General features: G+C 51.9%; 1 protein-coding gene across 3 annotated transcripts; it reads right to left on the bottom strand.

Moving 5' to 3' along the window:
• Window positions 1-3,692: 3,692 nt before the first annotated feature.
• On the bottom strand, window positions 3,693-15,307 carry TAL1 (TAL bHLH transcription factor 1, erythroid differentiation factor). Of its 3 annotated transcripts, XM_061451312.1 has the most exons (5): window positions 14,877-15,306; window positions 13,436-13,585; window positions 11,786-12,214; window positions 11,029-11,120; window positions 3,693-6,794 (listed from the first exon to the last, which is right to left on the bottom strand). In XM_061451312.1, coding segments are annotated over exons 2-5 (942 nt in total). In that variant the 5' UTR covers window positions 13,438-13,585; window positions 14,877-15,306; the 3' UTR covers window positions 3,693-6,375. The 3 variants fall into 3 exon arrangements, with proteins under 3 accessions (XP_061307296.1, XP_061307295.1, XP_061307297.1); XM_061451311.1 differs by lacking the exon at window positions 13,436-13,585 and having other exon boundaries at window positions 14,877-15,307; XM_061451313.1 differs by lacking the exons at window positions 11,786-12,214; window positions 13,436-13,585 and having other exon boundaries at window positions 14,877-15,304.
• Window positions 15,308-18,074: the final 2,767 nt, after the last annotated feature.

The following is an 18,074-nucleotide window of genomic DNA, read 5'->3' as shown; positions in this document are numbered from 1 at the left end:
GTGCACAGCCACTCTAGGCTGTGATGCTTGGCACTGTTTTGGCCCCTTAAGCCCAGCTCAGGGTCCCACATGAGGAAGAACCACTTACAGCACCTCACACAAAGACCTGCCACCTCCTGCTGTCAATCTGCTCCCTTCACCTGATGCAACCCAGGATGCTTTGCCAGGGCTTTCCCGGACGCCCCTGGGCAAGTCCCCAAACCTCTCCCAGCTCAGTCAGCAAGTCACCTCCTCCCCTTGTTTCCAGCAACCCTTTAGCAACACAATGCCAGCAGCAGCCTGCCTTTCACTTCGCAGGGTGCGCACACCGAGGAACACGATACCACTGTGGCTTTGCTGGCCTCTGCCAACAGCCCTTTGCTGCAGGACCCATCCCCACCTTGGCACAGCAGGGTTAAGCTGGTGCCATGCAGGATTTACTGGAGGGATGGGCAAGGAGCGAAGCCCTTGGCCCCACCACGTGCTGCTGACCGGGCTCAGCCCCTGCACATCAAAGTGGTTTAGCCGTGATCCAGACGCTCCCTCCCATTTCCTGCTGGATTCCCGTCTCGCTCCCTGTGCCCGCATCAGCAAAACAGAGTGTAAAAATAGAGGCTGGGCTTCACCAAAACACAATAGTAAATTGTTCCCCGGAAAGGTCACCGGGGCAGCCGAAAATAGCTCCGAGAGCAGGGGAAAAGGAACGTCTACCGGGGGGATGAGTTTGAAAGTGCCTGCTGGACCCCCCACGGGAGGTTTCCTGCATCCCCATCAGTGGTGCAGGTCCCCACTCCTTGGACCCCAAGGTCTTGGAGCATCCTTATCTTGTGCCGTCCAGCCCCACTGAGTAACCCCAGCTCCCCCAGCACCAATTTTTGGATGGATACTGAAATAAAAGAACAGGGAGGAAGAAATAAGGCAAAAGGAGAGGCAGGAGGACCAGAGAGGAAGAAAAGGGCTAGGAGGAGAAAGGGATCCTGCTCGCTGCTCATCTCCTGACTGTGTGTGACAGCGCAGTGTCCCCTGGGCACCGCTGCCTGGCTGCAGCCTTTGTGCGGTGGTGGGAATGTGAGGGATGAGCCTGGGGATGAGGAGCATATCGAGCAGTCCCAGAGAGCCGTAAATTACTCCCTCCTGTTGTCATCGGCCTGTAATAGCGAAGAGGCAAAGCTTTCTCATTGCCTGAAGGGTGGGAATGTTTGGGTCCTGTCATTTCTGTGAGCGTATTTAATTCAGTTATGTGGGAATGCCCTTAATGATGCAGGTCCTTGCTCTTGGCTTCAGCGGTGTTCCCAGGCAGGGGTGCCAGTGCAGGCTGCCCTCAGCATGGCTTTGCCAGAAAGGTTGTAATTAAACCCAGATAATGAGGCTTGAAAATAAAAGCTGTCCAAATTTGGGGTGCTTTGGGGTTTTTGTGTTTCTCATTTCATTGTCTCATACATTTGTGTCCCTCCCACCTTCTCTAGTTCATTTTTATTTTAATCAATTTTATCTCAATGCCACTTCCCCTCTGTTCTCACTCCCCAGTGATATCCATGCAACTGTCAGGGGAATTTTCTGCCACTGGGAGCCTGAATGTCACCAGTTTCTTGGGACACATTAGAAGTGTGGATGAACAACATATCCTTAAGGGCACCTGCTTCAATTGCTGTTTACCAGACAAATTGCTGCAGAAGGCTTGTGGTGCCACCAGTGAGAAATGAACCCCAGCCCTGTCCCAGCCTACAGCAATGCCAACTACGACACCCAGGCTATTGCCCTTCTTTAGTGGATACTAGGACCTAAAGTGCTTTTACCAACTTTCTTCTCTGTTTTGCATAAACAACATAAAATCCAGGCTGGGCTGTTATTTTTTCCCTGTATATTTGAATCCACAGAGCAGTGCTCATCACCTCGCAATACAACACAGCTGTAAAATAGTAATATCATTTGATGGGAAATGAATGAGAGATTCCACCAGAAGACAAGAGTGAGAAGGGCTTTCAAAAACTACTTTAGAAGAAGAAAAAGAAAGGCAGATGATGTCTGCTACCTTCTGTGACATTTGCATCTTGGTGGCTGAGCAGCAGGGAGGTCCAGATGCTCTGGAGAGGAAGGTGCTGGAAGGAGGATGCTCCTTCCAGCACAGCCAACATAGGGCCAGCAGCCACTCAGATGGGAACACATCCCTGGAGCCTTTCCCAGCATAGCAGCTCCCAGGGTCTCCCCACCACTGGCATACATAAGGAATGATGTATGTTGACCATCCCATCGAGGTGCGGGTGGCATCAGCATCCTCCCAGAACTTACTATTGTCTATAGAGCTATATATTAAATATTAGAGCTCTATATTAAATGTGTATCTGCAGGGAGTGTTTTGAAACCTTCACCTCGAGGATGTTCTTCCCTTTGCTGATGGCAAAGAAAACATGGTAATGAGGGACCTTTTAATTGAATAAAGGAAAAAAGCAGAAGGGGGAGGTGTCCTGGCAATGTAAGGAGGGAGAGTGCTGGGTGGTGGAGAGCAGAGATAAACGGTAGGTGAGCTATCAGCAGGATGGTGTACAAGGGTTAAACCAGCTGCATAGCTGTGATCACCCAGCCCCAGATAAACATCCAACAGCCCCACACTGCTCCACGCCCGCCCAACACCTTGTCCCGGTGCCTGAGGTTGAAACCAGCCTAGCCCCAACTGCAGGGGCTTTGCTTGGTCAGGCTGTGGGGGCCTCCTGTGTCCCTAGCTTAGGGCTGTGCTTGAACGGGGCTCCCTGCATACCCCAGGTTGGAGCCTGAGAAGGGGCCCCTGCTTTCACCCGTGGGGAAATGTCACCCAGACTCTTTAAAAGCAAGAATTGGCTGATGGGCTGCTGGGTGTGAGGAGAGTTTAGCAGCTAAGCTTTTGGGGGGATGCTTTGAAAGAGCAAGGGATGCTCTAAAAGACCTTGTTTTAAGTAAGTAATGACTCTGAAACTCATAGAAATTAAAGACAGGAAAATAACTTGTGGTACCATTCCTGTTCATCTGCTTCATGTTCTAGATATGATGTTGGCCATCATCAACAGCATGGTGCCGGAGTCATGTGCATATATATATATATATATATATATATATATATATAAAAAATATATATGCACACACGTGTTCAATGGACCCTTTAGCCTGTAAACCCTCTCTAACTAATGTTACCAGCTCAGCTGGTTTTTAACGTATTTATGCACATGGCTGTGATAGCAACTTCTTTTTTCTCTTCTAAAAAAAAAGAGGAATTACCATCATTAGTCATAAAATCATGGCCAAATACTTGCCATGGTGAGAAGGGAAGCAGCATGGCCCCTGGAAGGCCCCTCCTCACACCATCCCCCTTGATAAAAGAGGAGAAAAGGCCATCAGAGCCTTTGGGGGACCTGCAAACAACGTGCTAGGGGTAACGCAGTGGTGGTTGGTAGCACTGGCCTGCAGTGAGGGGATTGCTTTGCCGCCCGTCTTCCTTCCTGCTGGCCCCACACGCTCTTCCTCCCTGCTACTCTCTCTACAAAAGCCCAGCCCAGGTTGGACAGCATGAGCCAAGCAAGGAAAAACATCAGCAGATCCTTCTGCAAGGCTTTTGCTGCCTGTTTATGGCTTTTGCTAGCTGGGGATGGGCCATCCTGGCATCATTGCCCCACAGTGTCTAGGAATGAGGTGGCAAAGATCTGAGCTGGGAGCTGGGAGAGAGGCAGACAGCGAGTGGAGGCTGCTTTGTAAAACTTTATTTAGAAATATTCTTGATATATTCATTATATATATATATTTATATATACACACACATTACAACAAATGTGTTTTGCTAAATAGCACATCCACAGTGGGTTGAGACTCAGGGTACCAGGTCTGGTTACTTCGTTTCTGCAGAAAAAATGCAGAAATCCAAGGGGAAGGTTGGCAGAGAAAGGGTTGGGGCTGAAATCAACCAAACCAAAAGTCGTAAGGTGGGAATTCACTCACACGGTACAGCATTGCCCCGGAGCACTGTTTCCAACAGAAACAGAGGGAGCGGTGGTCCACACAGCGAGAGATGAAGCAGGCAGGAGGAGAGGTGGGCAGAGGAAATGTACCATTCAAATCACGATTAAAGTACAACTGTACATACCCCGGGAGACCTACGGTGAGCCTGCTAATGGCTATGAGCAGGCACGTGTGTGCATGGGGGTGATGGGGGGATGCCACCAAGGTTGTACCATTTTCCCAACTGTTCAGCTACCAAAAAGATAAAGAATAATAATTATAAACTTGTGGGGAATGAGGAATTTCTGAGTGTCCATGATTTTTCTTGCAATAGTTTAATAAAAAGGGGGTAAAACTCCCACTCACCCCACCCCAGGTTATTTTGAATGCTGAAAACTAAGAACAGCTTCTCTGTGTGACCAGAGGGTACCCTACTGCCAGTCTCCCCTACCCCTAGTGCTGGGACCAGCCCAAACCATTTCCTCAGCATCACTCCATCACCTGCCAGCACCTCTCCGTGGACCACCTTTAGTAAGAAAACCCTCATGCATTGGTGTTCTGGATCCAGGAAGGAGTTTTCCTCCTTTTCCTCAATTTAAGATGGAAGAGGTTGATGGTTTTGGAGGGTTTGGGTCTATCTTGGAAACCCTTGCTTGGACCAGGACAGCTTCCCAGGCAGTTAATTCCACCTAACGTGCCAACCTCCCACATATTATTTACAAAGAGGCATTAAAACCAACCAGGGACAGAAATGACAGGGCTCTGAATTAAGCCTGGGATGGGCTCGCAGACACCCACCCAAATCCTTCGTGTTCCCTTGTACCTCAGCACCCTTGAAAAGGGATGAGTGCGGTGGAAGTTGTCCCTGCTTAACGGACTTTTTCCCTTCCAAAGGCTGTTTATGGATTTTGGTGGTTTTTTACTGTAGCATGGTAGAGAGTTCTGTGCCTTGACATATCTGCAGAGGGGGAGGATAGGCTTGGGGCAATAGCTCCATTAGGCATCATGTGAGAGATGGGCCTTATGCAGTGGTGATGGCATGGTGTGGTCCTCAGCTCCCAGCAGCAGCCTCCTGCTCCCCCAGTCCTTTTGTCTCCCAAATGCCCTCCTGGACGGGCAACAGGGATCAGAGGATCAGCTCCGTCACAGGCATCAATTTTGTATCAATCCAAGTACTGGAGGAGGGAGGCTAATCCCACCTCTGCTCTTAGTGCTTCCCCCCAGGATTTGGAGAGGCTGTGGGCTCCTACCAGCCTTGGGCAGCAAACACCTTCCTATCACCAGAATATGTTCAGCACTGTAGTCCAGCCTGCAGGCATTGACACAGCTGAACCACCACCATTTTCATACAATAAAACCAAAAAATCCAAAGCATACCATTAAACCCCTTTATAACCCTATGTACACGCACACTGTTGATGCATCATAAAACCATTTTGCCTTTTTGTTGCTTGTTGGATTTAAAAATTCCCCGGTCCAAGGGGATGCTTCACTACCAAATGTTTATTTTTCTTTCCTTTATCAATTCATTTTCCTTGAGAGAAGCTCTGGCCCTACAGAAACTACTGGGAAAACTCCAGGATACCACAACAGGCCTGAAGCTTATCTGCTGAGCATTACCAGCAGAAGAATCAGGGACTGGGAGAGCAGGAGAAAACACCTATGTACCTTTTCATTCAGTGGATACTGCATGACAGCGTTAAACAGAAGTAATCCCATGTCATAAATACAACAACCCCAAACAATCGAATGTTAGGTAGAAGGGGAAGGAAGAAAGGAAAGAAAAAAAGAAAAAAAAAAAAAGAAAGAAAAAAGAAAAATAAAAGAGAGGAAAAGAAATAGTCTTAATCCTTTTAATAGTCCTTTTGCTGAGGGTGTTTTTTTCACCTCTTTAAAAAGATACAGTCAAAAGCTCTCGGACAGCAGGAGCACGTGGGCACAGCTCCTGCTCAGGCCACTTGTATAAGCCACAGGAGAAATGCTGCAGCAGTGGCAGGGTTCAGCAGTCTCCAGTGCCACGTGGAGCTGGAAAGCATCAGTGGCCTCTGCCGGCAGTGAAAGAGGAGTTTCATGTCTCAACCAGGTGACTGTTCAAAAAGCAACGGTCGTCCAATGGTCTGAAAGCCCTCTAAATGCCGGAGAGGTTCTGGCCGTGTCTCCTTCCCCTCCACAGAGTCACATCATGAGCAGTATGTACAATGAAGATGACTTCAATGCTTTTCTTCTTTGTACGATCACGTACCTGAATACTGAACGTCCATCTAGTTTGGTCTTGTCCTCAGCCAACATGCCGGCTTCTCCATCCCGGGCTGGGAAGGACAGGGAGCCCATGGGGAAAGGCAGAGTCACAAATACTACAGGCACCGATTCCAGCACCCGCGCGCTCAGGTCTCGCCTTCCCCGTTGGTGCTTTGGGAGCGATACGGAACGTCATCACCGCTGTGCATTGCCTTCTACAGGGAGAATGGCGTGGTGCAGGCTCCGCGTGTGCTTCGAATCTAGTGTTTCGTGCTCTTCCGTGAAGCTGTCCGGGCTTGCTGCTCCATCTAAAGAACTTCCACAGCTAGAGTTAGGAGACAACATGTCCTGCAGGAGGTCTTCCTGGACTATCCCAGAGTCTTTGTTCACTTTGCCCCTTTGGTTTCCTTCTTCCTCCTGGTCATTGAGCAGCTTGGCCAGGAAGTTGATGTATTTCATAGCCAGGCGTAAGATCTCGTTCTTGCTGAGTTTTTTGTCGGGCGGGTGGGTAGGGATGAGCTTGCGAAGCTCTGCGAAGGCCCCGTTGACGTTCTGCTGTCTCCACCTCTCCCGGCTGTTGGTAAAAATGCGACGAACCACTTTCGTATGAGGACCTGCAATTGCAACCATGAAGAATTAGGAGCAGGGAAAAAAAAGGTCGTTTTCTACTTTGCTGAATTAACCCAAATTAATCAATATATTTTCGTCACATCAGCAAAGCAGTGAAACAGGGGTTTCCAGCTAACCTGGTGAGCTGAGGTACCCGTAATTTCTGTTCAATCCACTGGAAGGCAAAAATGGAGTTGTGCCTTTTTAGATGTCCCTTGAGATGCCTAAATTTACCTCTCCAAGGAGGAAGGCTTTGTCCATGACACATGTGCAGAAGGCTGCTGTATTTTTAGGGTATCTCAGCAACAAAGATCTTATTTAAAGTTTATCTCACTAAATGGTTTTATTTTGTATCCCAGAAGTGTCTTAAGGACATGCCATTGGGACAGGAAGAAGTTAGTTTGACCAGAGGCTTTGGCAACTCTAAGATCCAGAGATCTTCCCTAATATAGACAGGATCCAGAGCTAACAAGGACCATATGATTGACACCAGCCCTCTGGGTGCTTTGTATGAAATGGGGTGGCAAGGTTCACCCTGTAGCAATAAGAATAGGCAGCAAGGTGACCCACAGCATGAAAGCAGTGTCCTTGCTGGAAGGGTAGTCATGAGTGGAGAATGAGGCAGTTTCACAGTAGACCTGAAGACCGCCTGCTCTCTTTGCACGTAAGTGCTGCAGGGCAAAGACCCCCTATCTGACACTAATTAGAGAAGAGACTCTAAACTGATGGAGGTGTATCCATATGGCTGTTACGTGTGAATTACAGTTAAAACCCTGTAATTTTACAGCTGTATTTCTGACAGCGTGTGTTACACAGCATGGATGCACAAAATACACCAGTTCTCCTTCCAGATCATCAGAGTAACTCCTGTTGGCACAAGCAAGACATTGTCTCTGTGTTAGAAGGGACCCAAAAACATCTCTACCCAAAAGTACTGTGCTACAGGAGTACCTTGGGTCCATAGAAACCAGTTCGTGTAAGCAGACACTGCTGTAAGATGCTTTTACTATTACACCCATTCCATCCTCACCTCCAGGATATACCAACAGTGGAAGGACACATCAATTTCATGAAAGGCTGGGAGACTAACCATAGCAGAAAGCTGCATAGCATGAAAAGCATCACATACAATGAAAATCATAAAGTATGAAGTAGAGACTTGGAAATGACACATTGATGAGTCATATGCCAAAAGGCAGGCTGAGAGTACTCCCATCCACACCATCTCTCCCCTGTAGCCCCCATTCTGATACACTTGCCACCTACTCCGTCCTGGTGGGAGGAAGTCCCTGGCCATGGTGAGCAGCTTAAGCCATAGCGAGCAGCTTAAGCCATAGCTCTGCCATCTCCCAGTGAAACCAGCATCTGGGGGGGGGGGTTGGCATTTAAACATAGGTGTTCTTACATCCTTGACTGTGGCAGAGCAGCTGAACAGATGGGATTTCAGAGGCATCCTAGTCAGGGTGCACCTTGTCAGATCCTACCAGGCACAATGCGAGAAGAGGGATCCACATTCCAGGTGATTAAACACCATCACACTTTCCTCCCTTCAGGGGAAACGTGAGCCCCTTTGGGCCAGCACAACATACACACGCACCCCCACCACAGGGTTTGCGTGGGGACACACTCCCAAGCAGCCAGTTTAAAGCTACTGCCTTCTCCAGGGTGTAAGCAGCCATACAACTGACTTCTTGCAGCACGCTCAGGAGCAGGTAGTCCCCCAAAATCACAAAGAGCCCCTGGAATAAGCTGGAGGATGTAAGAAACTCATCTTCTTTAAGATCCTAGTCTGATGCTTTAATAAAGGCAATTTTCCACTCCCAAACAGCACGTAAATGCCCTTGGTATGAATTAATGTGCAAAAGCTCATGGAAAGGGAAGGTTTCTTGTCCCTGATGTGCACAAACCGCTGTGGTGCAGGTGGGGACCAAGAGGACTTCAACACCAGGCACTGCTAGAACGGCAGTGGAGAATGTGCCACGACCTACTACAATAATCTGGCGGTTTTGACACTTCAATGCTCTTTCCAGACAAGACAAAGCAACCAGCCCTGAATCCAGAAGGAAATGCAGCTTAAAACCTTTTCAGAGGATGAAGGGAAAAAAGAAAATGGATACTGTTTATTTAAAAAATAAATCCCAAGATATTTCGAGTCTTCACGGGCTCCAAACATGCATTTATTCACTGAAAGCTGCTGACTAAGAGGCATCTATTCATAAATACACCAGAAATCAGAAAAAAAAGACCTGTTCTTTTTCATCCAGGAGCACCCAAACCAAGCACCAGCATAATGCTGACACCACTCACATTTTTTGATACCTGCAACAACTGAATTAAACCTGTCTTTTAGAAAGAGATCAGGTTCTGGCCAAAACACATCAGGCAACGAAGAAATGTAAAATGCCCCACAGCTGTGTTATAACAGAAGAGACTCATTTCTCATAAAGAAACTTGATTCATAATTAATTCAAGCAGTCATCTGAGAATTTTTGCCTGGATTTTGTTCCAATTGACTGAGTGATGCTTTTTTAATCGTAATCAGAGATCTGATGAATACTAATAAAAAGATGAACTTCCAAAGTTCTGGAATATCCTTGCACATGCTTTTAAACATTTTTATCTCTATTTACATCTATTTCTAAAGAAGATATTCAATGCATCGAACTTTCCCCGAAAAAGATAAATAAATAGTTGCAATAAAACCACCATTTGTTTTCTCACAGAGGAAACCGAACAGCAAGTGCCTGTGAAGACTCTCCTGCCCCTCTGCAGGTCCTGGGGGCTGAGGACCGGCAGGAGCGATGCTCAGTGTGCCGCAGATGTCAGCCGGCAGGTGACCATCAGAGCGATGAGCAAAGCCCGGCAGACCACACGGATTCCACAGCGCGGGATGCACATCCCTGCAAATAGCTCCTGTTCAGGCAGTATCATCTCTCTGATGATACCATTTTTTTCCCCAGAAAAATCAGAGCAGAGTCTTGGAAATTCACACGAGCCAGAACGTGCAGGACTGGGCTTGATCTATACACCTGCATTAAAGCTCATATCCAAAAACTTGGTTACAGCCAAATACCCTTAATATCTAATTTAATAGCAACTCAAAAGGTTTAGTGAGACACCGTGATTTGATGGACTTTTTATAGTAACCGTTAAGCCTCTAAATGGAAACCCAGACAAAAAGACCTTCGTGTGCCGGGGGCTGAGGCAAACCGGCCCCACGGGGCTGCGGGATGAAAGCACTAAGGGGATGGAGGAGAGCAGGGAGCGGCGAGAGAGGGTCTGATGAACGCAGATAATGCCCTGAGCCCATCATTTCGGACTGTGTTATTTTAGAGTGATGCGGATTATGATTTGATCTGAGTTTAGATCAGCCGGGTGGAAGGAAGGGGACGGCTAGCTAGAAAGAAGGAAAATTATTTGTCCAGCAACTGAAATACAGCGTTTACAATTGCTAAAGACAAAACGCAGTTTCAATGGATCTCGTTTGTACGGGCTGTTGACTTTGCATATATGAACGTGTCAGCCTTTCCACGTGCAAACCGGAGCGGGAAGCGGGATCCTGCCCTGACTTCTCCTTCCCTCCCTCCCTTTGAAATTATCCTGCCAGTGTGACAGGGACCCCCGCACCCGGGATCTCTGCTCGGACACCAGCCTGTCACCGTCCACATCTGCTCCCAGGCTCTGCCACAAGACCAGACACGGGATTTTCTCCAGGGCAGACCACAGCAGCGTGAGGATATATCGCAGAATCACAGTGCAGAGAAGGTGTAATGGGACGGGAAACAATCCCACTGGGACCCCGCAGACTAGCACGGGTTTATCTCTGCTTTTAGGCACTTTAAAGGCAGGTTGTATCTTTCTGCCCAGGGCTGTGTTCTGCGTTACGAACGTCTCCTGGCTGAAACGGTTTACAAACACAGCATGGCCCTGGTCCAGCCTCCACGCTTCCAGAAAGACTTAAATTTAGTGCCTTCCTTCTGATTTACTCTCTAAGCAATGTGCAGGGCAGGGATTTAAGTGCCACATATTAAACTCTTTGCTGCGTGAAAGTGAATCCACCGAGCTTGCTGCTGGACACAAGTGGGGAACAGATCCGGGTGCACCGGGGGGGGGGGAAGCTGCCCTTATTCCCCTTTTACGATTTAGGGTTTTCAGCAGCTTGCCCCCTTCAGCAAGCTTGCCCCTTTCAGCAGACAGGACCCCCCCCCAAAAGCGAGAACTGGGGCGAAATGCTCTCACCGTCGGTGATCTCCATTTCGTAGGGTGACGGTCTTCTCTTCACCCGGTTGCTGCCGTACATCGAGAAGGTGTCGGGCTCGCCGAAAAACCCGCTGTAAAAGAAAGGCAGAGGGACCGTGAGGACACACCGGCACCCCCGGCACGGGTCGAGCTGCTCCGTGACCTCCGGGGAGCTCACGATTCACGACTCTAGCCGGGAGTCGTGCAGCGACAGGACACGCACCTCCTCTGGGGCAAAACCCACCCCCTCCCGCTGCTCTCTGCCCGCAGCTGTCGGGCACATTCACACATCGCACCCCCGGGTGGCAGCGGGCTCCGGCGAGAGCGTTTTCCATCCTTCGGGCTTGTTTGCGGGACTCAGCGAAGGATGAAGCGATCCCGGGTATCTCAGATGACCTAAACCCGCTCTTGACAAGTGCCACCTTTACTGGCTGATCTCTCTGTTCTGCCCAGAGCGCTTCTACCCTGATTTTTTAGGGGTTTTGTTATTTTTTTCCTCTTTTTTTTTTTTTTTTCCAACAGCGATAGTTTTGCGTTTCGGGTTATTTTTTCTCCCTCTCTTCCTTTGCAAAGCTGCATGCAAACCCGCGATGACTAAGCGCCAAGCCCCTCACGGAGGAAGGGATGTTGCTACTGCTGCCACCCTCTTCCCTCCCTCCGTTGCCTCCCTCTCTCCAAGCCCCGTGGACCCCTTGGAGAGCCGCTCCGACGGTCCCCCGCCAAAAGTGAAGTGAGGTGGGATGGGGTAGACACGGACCTGTTGATGGTGGCCAGCGGCTGGCCCAGGTTGTAGAGCATGGCCCTGCCGGGGGGCTGCAGTGGGAGTGCGGGAGGGCTCAGCTGCACCATGCGGGCCTCGCAGGCAGCCTCGGCGGCGCGGCACGGCTCAGGACCCGGCGCTCTCTGCATCGCCTCTCCCGCCGCCTCCCGGCTTTTTATGTCCAGGGAGCCCCCCCGGCGCACCAGCTCGATGACGGGCACAGGGGCGGCGGGGGGCCCGGGGGAGGGCCGGCCCGCCTCCTTGGCCGCCCCGTTGAGCAGCAGCTGGGGGTCCGCCGGCGCCTCCATACCCCCGCGGCTGCTCTCCGGCTCGCTCGTGTTCTCCGCTTCCGAGTCGTGCCGCCGGGGGGGGCGGGCATCGCGGGGGTCACTGGGGGGCGGCGGGGCGGGCGGCCTGTCCATCGTCCTGCGGAGAGAGGCAGCGGTGAGGGGCGGCCCCGGCTATGGGAAGAAGGGGAGGGTGATGTACCGGCCTCGGACACCGCCCCGACGGGCTGGGGCTTCGACGGCGAGAAATGGGGGTGAAGGTGGTGGGGCACGCACTTGATCACCCCAAATCAGTTGGAGTTTGCGGTGGGACGGGCACCGAGGGGCCACGCCGCCGAGCCGTGCGGTGCCGTGACGTCACGAGGCGCCCCGGCCCTGCCGTGACGTCACGGATCCTCGCGGGACCGTGCGGCCCCGTGACGTCGCACAGCGCTCCGGTCCCGCATAGGGGGCTACCGGGCCGGACACCCTCAATACACACATACACCCCGCTCCGCATCCGCGGCCCTTTACACGGCTACACGTGGAGGGGTGACACCACCGGGGTGCGTGATGTGATGCATCGAGAAGGGCTCAGCCAGGACCCGGGCATTAAGCTCTATGAGCAAACCAGGAGGCTCAGTGCCCCCGACTGGGGGATTTCTCCCCATTTTGGGGACCCGGCGGCATTCCCCGCTCAGCGAAGTTAGCCTTACAGCAGCCCGGCCTGCCGGCTGCGGCCTCATGAGCGATAGCCTCTCCTCCCGTTTTATTTATTATTGCTGTTATATTTAAACCAGCGAAATACACCTGGAGCCGCTTGTTGGGGGAGAGGGGGTTAAAGCAGCCCGTGGTGGCGTCAATCCCCCCGCGCATTCGCTACCGCAGGAAGGAGGAAGGGGCCCGGCGCGGAGCAACCCTCCAGCCGCGCACCATCATCGTCCCCTTTCGCCTATAGAACGAATACTGTCGCGGCAGGGCACCTCGCGCCGCGGAGCGGGCAGCGGTAGCGCGATTATTGCCTTGCTGTTTATTCCACACCCTCTTCTCGTTCTATTTTGTAATTATTATTCCTTCTCCCCCTTATAAATAGGGATCTCGGCGGAGCAGGGAGCTGCCACACAGCAGATCTCCTCCCCATCCTTCTCGCTCCTTTGCCTTGGGCATTTTTTGACTCTTTTCTGCTGGGCTGGATTGCGAGAGAAAACCCATTTTTTTTTTGGCCATATCTCACCATCTCTCTGGGAAAAAATACCCCCCCCACCGCCCAACATAAAGAAACACAAGCTTTGTGCCTGCCTTCCAGCCCCCTTCCCTCCAGCCCTCGAGAAAGAAAAATCTAATTGCCTATTCCGATATTGTATAGGAAGAGATTACTCACATGTGTCATATTTAAGTAGGGACACCGCAAGTCTCTCCTGTTTCAACAAAAGCGCTCTCGGTGTCAGGCTGAATTTACTCCTCCCACCTCAAGGTACTTACGACTTTACAGGGAGGAAGGACACCCGCACCGGGATAAAACTGCTAAATCCTGGGAGGAAGAGAAGGAGGGGGAGAAAAAAGAGGAGAGGGTGGATCTCATGGGCCCGGATTGCCCGAGATCAATGGGAGAGAGGAGTGCAGGGGAGAGGGAAGGAGGGGACGGCACCCCGGGGTGGCCCCTGTTATGGGGGGGGGGACGGGACAGCGGCCACCACCGCCTCCCCTATGGGGCCACAGCGCTCGGCGGCCACGGCCTGGCGCGGAGAAAGTAAATATATTGAAAAGGAAAAAGAATAAGGAAAAAATAAAGCCTCTATTTGGGGCGAATTGGGCGGGTTTTGGACACATTGCAAGGCCGGTCTCCCCGAGAGGAAATCCCAGACGGGGCCGGAGACGGGGTTGTTTTTCTCCCGTTGGGCTCGGAAGGGAGAAACGGCGTCAGCGTTTCCCCACTCGCGGCTGGAAAATCCAATTCTTACAGGGGGAAACTGGATCCCTAAAGGGGCCGGGTACCGGCGGCGCTCCCGGCCGAGGGGCCGCGCTGCCGGCGGGGTGAGCCCGCTCCCGCCGCTGATCAACAGGAAAGCGAGGCCGGTTCCCCCCCCCCCGCGCCAACGAAATCATTAAAAATACGGGTTTTCCCTTCGTAGAACGCGAATTAATCCCGATGGCGTCTCCTGCCGTTTTCGTTAACAACGAAATACACAAACCCGCAACGACATCCGCGGCGTTTTGCCGATATTTGGGGTTATTTCGTTTAGAAAAATGGGGGGGGGGAAGGCATTAACTCCCCGCCCGCTGGTGTCTGCTATGCAAAATCCTTTTGTTTTCCAGCAGCGGATCGGCAGGAAATTTCCAGCCCCGAAGCGCACCTCTCCCGCCGGCCCTTTGTAGGGAAATTACCCCGAGCGGAGGGGCTAGAGGGAGCGAAATATGGGGGACCCCCCTCGGGAAGAAGCCATCAGCCCCTGGTCACCGGCAGGGCTAGGGCAGGGTAACCCCTTCCCTCCCTGGAGAGGTTGGGCAAGGCGGGCCTGGTGGGCTCTTCCCCCCGGCTCCTCCGTACCCGGGGGTCCCGGAGGATTTGGTTGGGGGGCGCACCCCACAGCTTCCAAGGGGAAAGGGTGTTCTCTTCCTCACCCACCCGCATCAAAGAAGAAGAAAAAAAGATTAAAACCTAAAACCCAACCGCGGAAAAGATTTGGTTTTTTTCCCCCCTATCTCCTGCCTCTTACCTGGGGCAGAAGCCCCCCCCAAGTACCCCTCATTGCACCCCGAACCCCCCCAAACCCTCCCTTTGCCCCTCCACTCCCTGCAGGGCCGGATTCCTCTCTACTCACCATTTGCTTTTCATTGGGAAAAGTGAGTGGAGCCATTTTGTGGCCTACGCATCGCGGCTATATTTGTAGTAAGTGTTGGGTGGCTTCAGCTGGGTAGGCTCTAATTCCACATCACGTCCAGTTTCCTATTTAGTATGGAGAGCGGAACACTACTGCAATGTGGCCGAGAGAGATAAAACCCCAGCAGTGGCCCGCCTGCCCTGATAAGCTTCTAAACCCATTATTTATGAAATGATTCATTATTATTTGGCAATTTTATCGAAGGAAAGCGGAAAATTATTGCAGGGATATGCATAGGAATAACTCCGGAATGCATGCCTTCTAGCTTTTTATGTGTGTGTGCTTAGATGCTCTTAAAAAGACACTGCGAAAAAAAAAAGCTAGTAATAAAAAATTGCACTGTGGCTGCCCGCATCTGAATGGCAATTCTTTATTTCAGTCCTCTTGGAGGTTATTATGCCCCTGTTTTTATTTTTTTTTATTTTTTTCCTTTTTTTTTTATTATTAAATATGGAAAACCTACTCCGTTCTTAATTAAATTTAATGAGCCAAAATAAATTGTTGGAGACGCTGAGAGAGAGGGAAGGGGTGTGGGCTGCTTTGGGACATGAGGAGGTAAATAAAGCACATGCAGAGGAGATGTTTTGGAGGGAAGTGGCCCCGTTCCCAGCTTTCCTCCCCCCACAATGGGTGTTTTCGATGAACGCATAAATTGGGGTGAGCTCCTTGTCTCAGCCGGGGAGGCCGAGCATCCCTGCAGGGCTGGGGCATAGGGAGTGGAATGAGTATTGGTACCCCTCGCCCTCGGGGAATTTGGAGTGTGAGAGGAGGTGAGAGCTTGGCTCCTGGAGGAGAAGGCTCTGGGGAAGGGGAGAAAGAGCCCGTATCCCCCCGAAGTGATGTGGGGCAACCGGCGGGGCTCGGGGGCTGGGACCGGCTGCGCGCTCCGTCGGGGCTGGAGCTCGGCCCAAGCGCGGTGGGATCCGGGACAGATGGACGGGGACGGGACCGGGGACAGGGATACCCCCGGCCCTCGCCATCGCGGGAGCGTATAGGAGCTGCGGGACGGAGCGGCGGGTGCGGTGCGGGGTGCCCGACGTGGCCTCGGGACGCGTCTGAAGCCCTTCCCAAATTGCAAGAGGCTCCCTGTATAAGCACTGGGGGGACGTGGGGGCCGATGGAGGGTTCTGGGTCCGTTCCCCCGGACACCCACAGGTAAAGCGGTCCCACAGCCAGCGGCAGGAGCAGTTTCCGTAGCTCGGGGCATCGGCCTGCCGGGACAGCCCAAAACCAACGAAATCTCTGCTGGAGCAGGGCAGGGAGGAGCGGCCCAGGGCTGAGCGCCTCCGGGGCCGCTTCCCGGTCCCTGCTGAGGGACTTGAGCGAAGCTGCGGCTCCGGGCCGAGGGGGAGAAGCGGCGGCCTCGTCCGGCGGTGGGGCGGTGAGGAACGGCCGCACCTGCCGTGCGGGGCCAGGGGGGGCGCGGGGCCGCTATTGTGTCCCCGCCACCTGCACGCCCTCCCGCAGGGGGAAATGCCGGAGCTGTTATTCTTCCTTTCACTCCTTCCCCTCGACCTCCCGCTCTGGACGCGGCCGTGGGAGAGGTTTCCAGCGATCCCCCCCCATCCCGGTCCCGGCGGGGGTCGGGGCCCGGCGAGCAGGAGCCCGCACGATGCCGGCAGCACACGTGGGGCGGTGGGGCAGCGCCGGTCACGACTCAAGACACGGTGCAGAGCCCGTCGTGCCTCCCGCCAGGAAACACGACCATTTTCAAGCCGGCTCTTCTTACCAACAGGAAGCGTTAAAGATAGAACGGCCGGGGCTGGGCGGGGGGGATGAGGAAGCCCAGCATCTTCTGTGCACCGAGAGCAGCAGCCGGGCCGTTCCTACCCGCGCCTGCCCATGCCGGGTGGGAGCTGTGGTCGTGGATGACCCCCATTTACCTGCTCGGCTGCCCCTTGCTGAGCAGCACTCCCGACCCTAATGGGGACGCTGGTGTGGTGGTAACTGGGAGATTCCTCCACCACTGGTCACAGTGAATGAATGACCCTGGGCTTACCTCCTAACCCACATGAGGTAGCGAGCCTCAAAATTAGACAGAATAAAGAAGTCAGTGATGCTCTGAGCAGGCCCAAGACCTTTTGAGCAAGCACTACAAATAGCTTCTTTAATTGTAATAAAAGATAGGTAGAAACAACAGAAGAAGAAAAGAAAACCCAACAATAACACCTTAAACTGCGCTAGCCCCCACACATGTCAGCGCCTGAGCAAGTGATGGAACTAGTGCTTGGGTTTGGTCACTGGTGCTCAGATTAACAAAGCCAGACCTGGTTTCCCACCCGATTTTGACTTCAAACTGCCTTGGATGCTTCAGGGAAAAGGAATCCAAGCATCTTACAGTCACTCACTGCTACCCTGTGAAAGGAAAAGGCCGCTGCAGGGAAAGGTGGTTTGTATTGTTGCTGTGGTCAAGCAGACGAAGGTTGTGCTGGCTCAGAGGTTGCTGTCCAGGGCTGTGTGATTTGTGTAACTCAGTTTAACACCACACCCTCGTGCAAGTGGTTTGGCTTTTGTTCCCAAAGTGCTTCTAGCCCTCGAGCATTTGAAGAAAGTCTTTAAAATATGAACCAATGCGACTGTCATCTTCCTGTGTTTCCAGACGTTTTACAATAGGAAACAAAGAACAAAACCCTACAACAATAGCTCAGAGGTACCAATTGCCTCATTCATCTCACTGGAATGTTCAAAAACATTAACTGTTTTTTGACTGATTCAGCAGAAAAGGGGCTGCCAGATAATGAGCTTGTGCCTGATCCAGGGGAGAGTCAGGGACTGGGGGAGGTTTTATTTTGCAGCACAGCAAAGTAGCGCCTTTCCTGAAAGGAAACAAATACGCTTGTGGATAGAAGAGGCTGCGTGAGAGGAGAAACTCTGACACGGCTCGAAGGGAGCTGCTGCCTTCCTCTTTCTGTACTGGCTCTGACATTGCAAAGGGCTTATCTCACCCACAATTCTTAATCTACAAAGGCCCACAAGGGTGGTGGATGCTGGAAAAGACTCTCATGTCATTGTAATAAATTAATTAGCAATTAGTGCCCGCTCAACCACACCATGAGTGATCAGTGCAGTCGGTTGATCAGGAGTTTACCTCACAGTGTTTTCATCTCTAGTTTAACACTGCTAGAGCAGGAAAGACAA

Source organism: Pezoporus flaviventris, unplaced genomic scaffold, assembly GCF_033815535.1.
Source record: "Pezoporus flaviventris isolate CSIRO_AGI_PZ_B2104156 unplaced genomic scaffold, CSIRO_AGI_Pfla_v1 ptg000013l, whole genome shotgun sequence".
Taxonomy (NCBI): Eukaryota; Metazoa; Chordata; class Aves; order Psittaciformes; family Psittacidae; genus Pezoporus; species Pezoporus flaviventris.
Note: the sequence above shows the minus strand (reverse complement) of the source record. Positions and strands in the feature narration are given on the sequence as shown.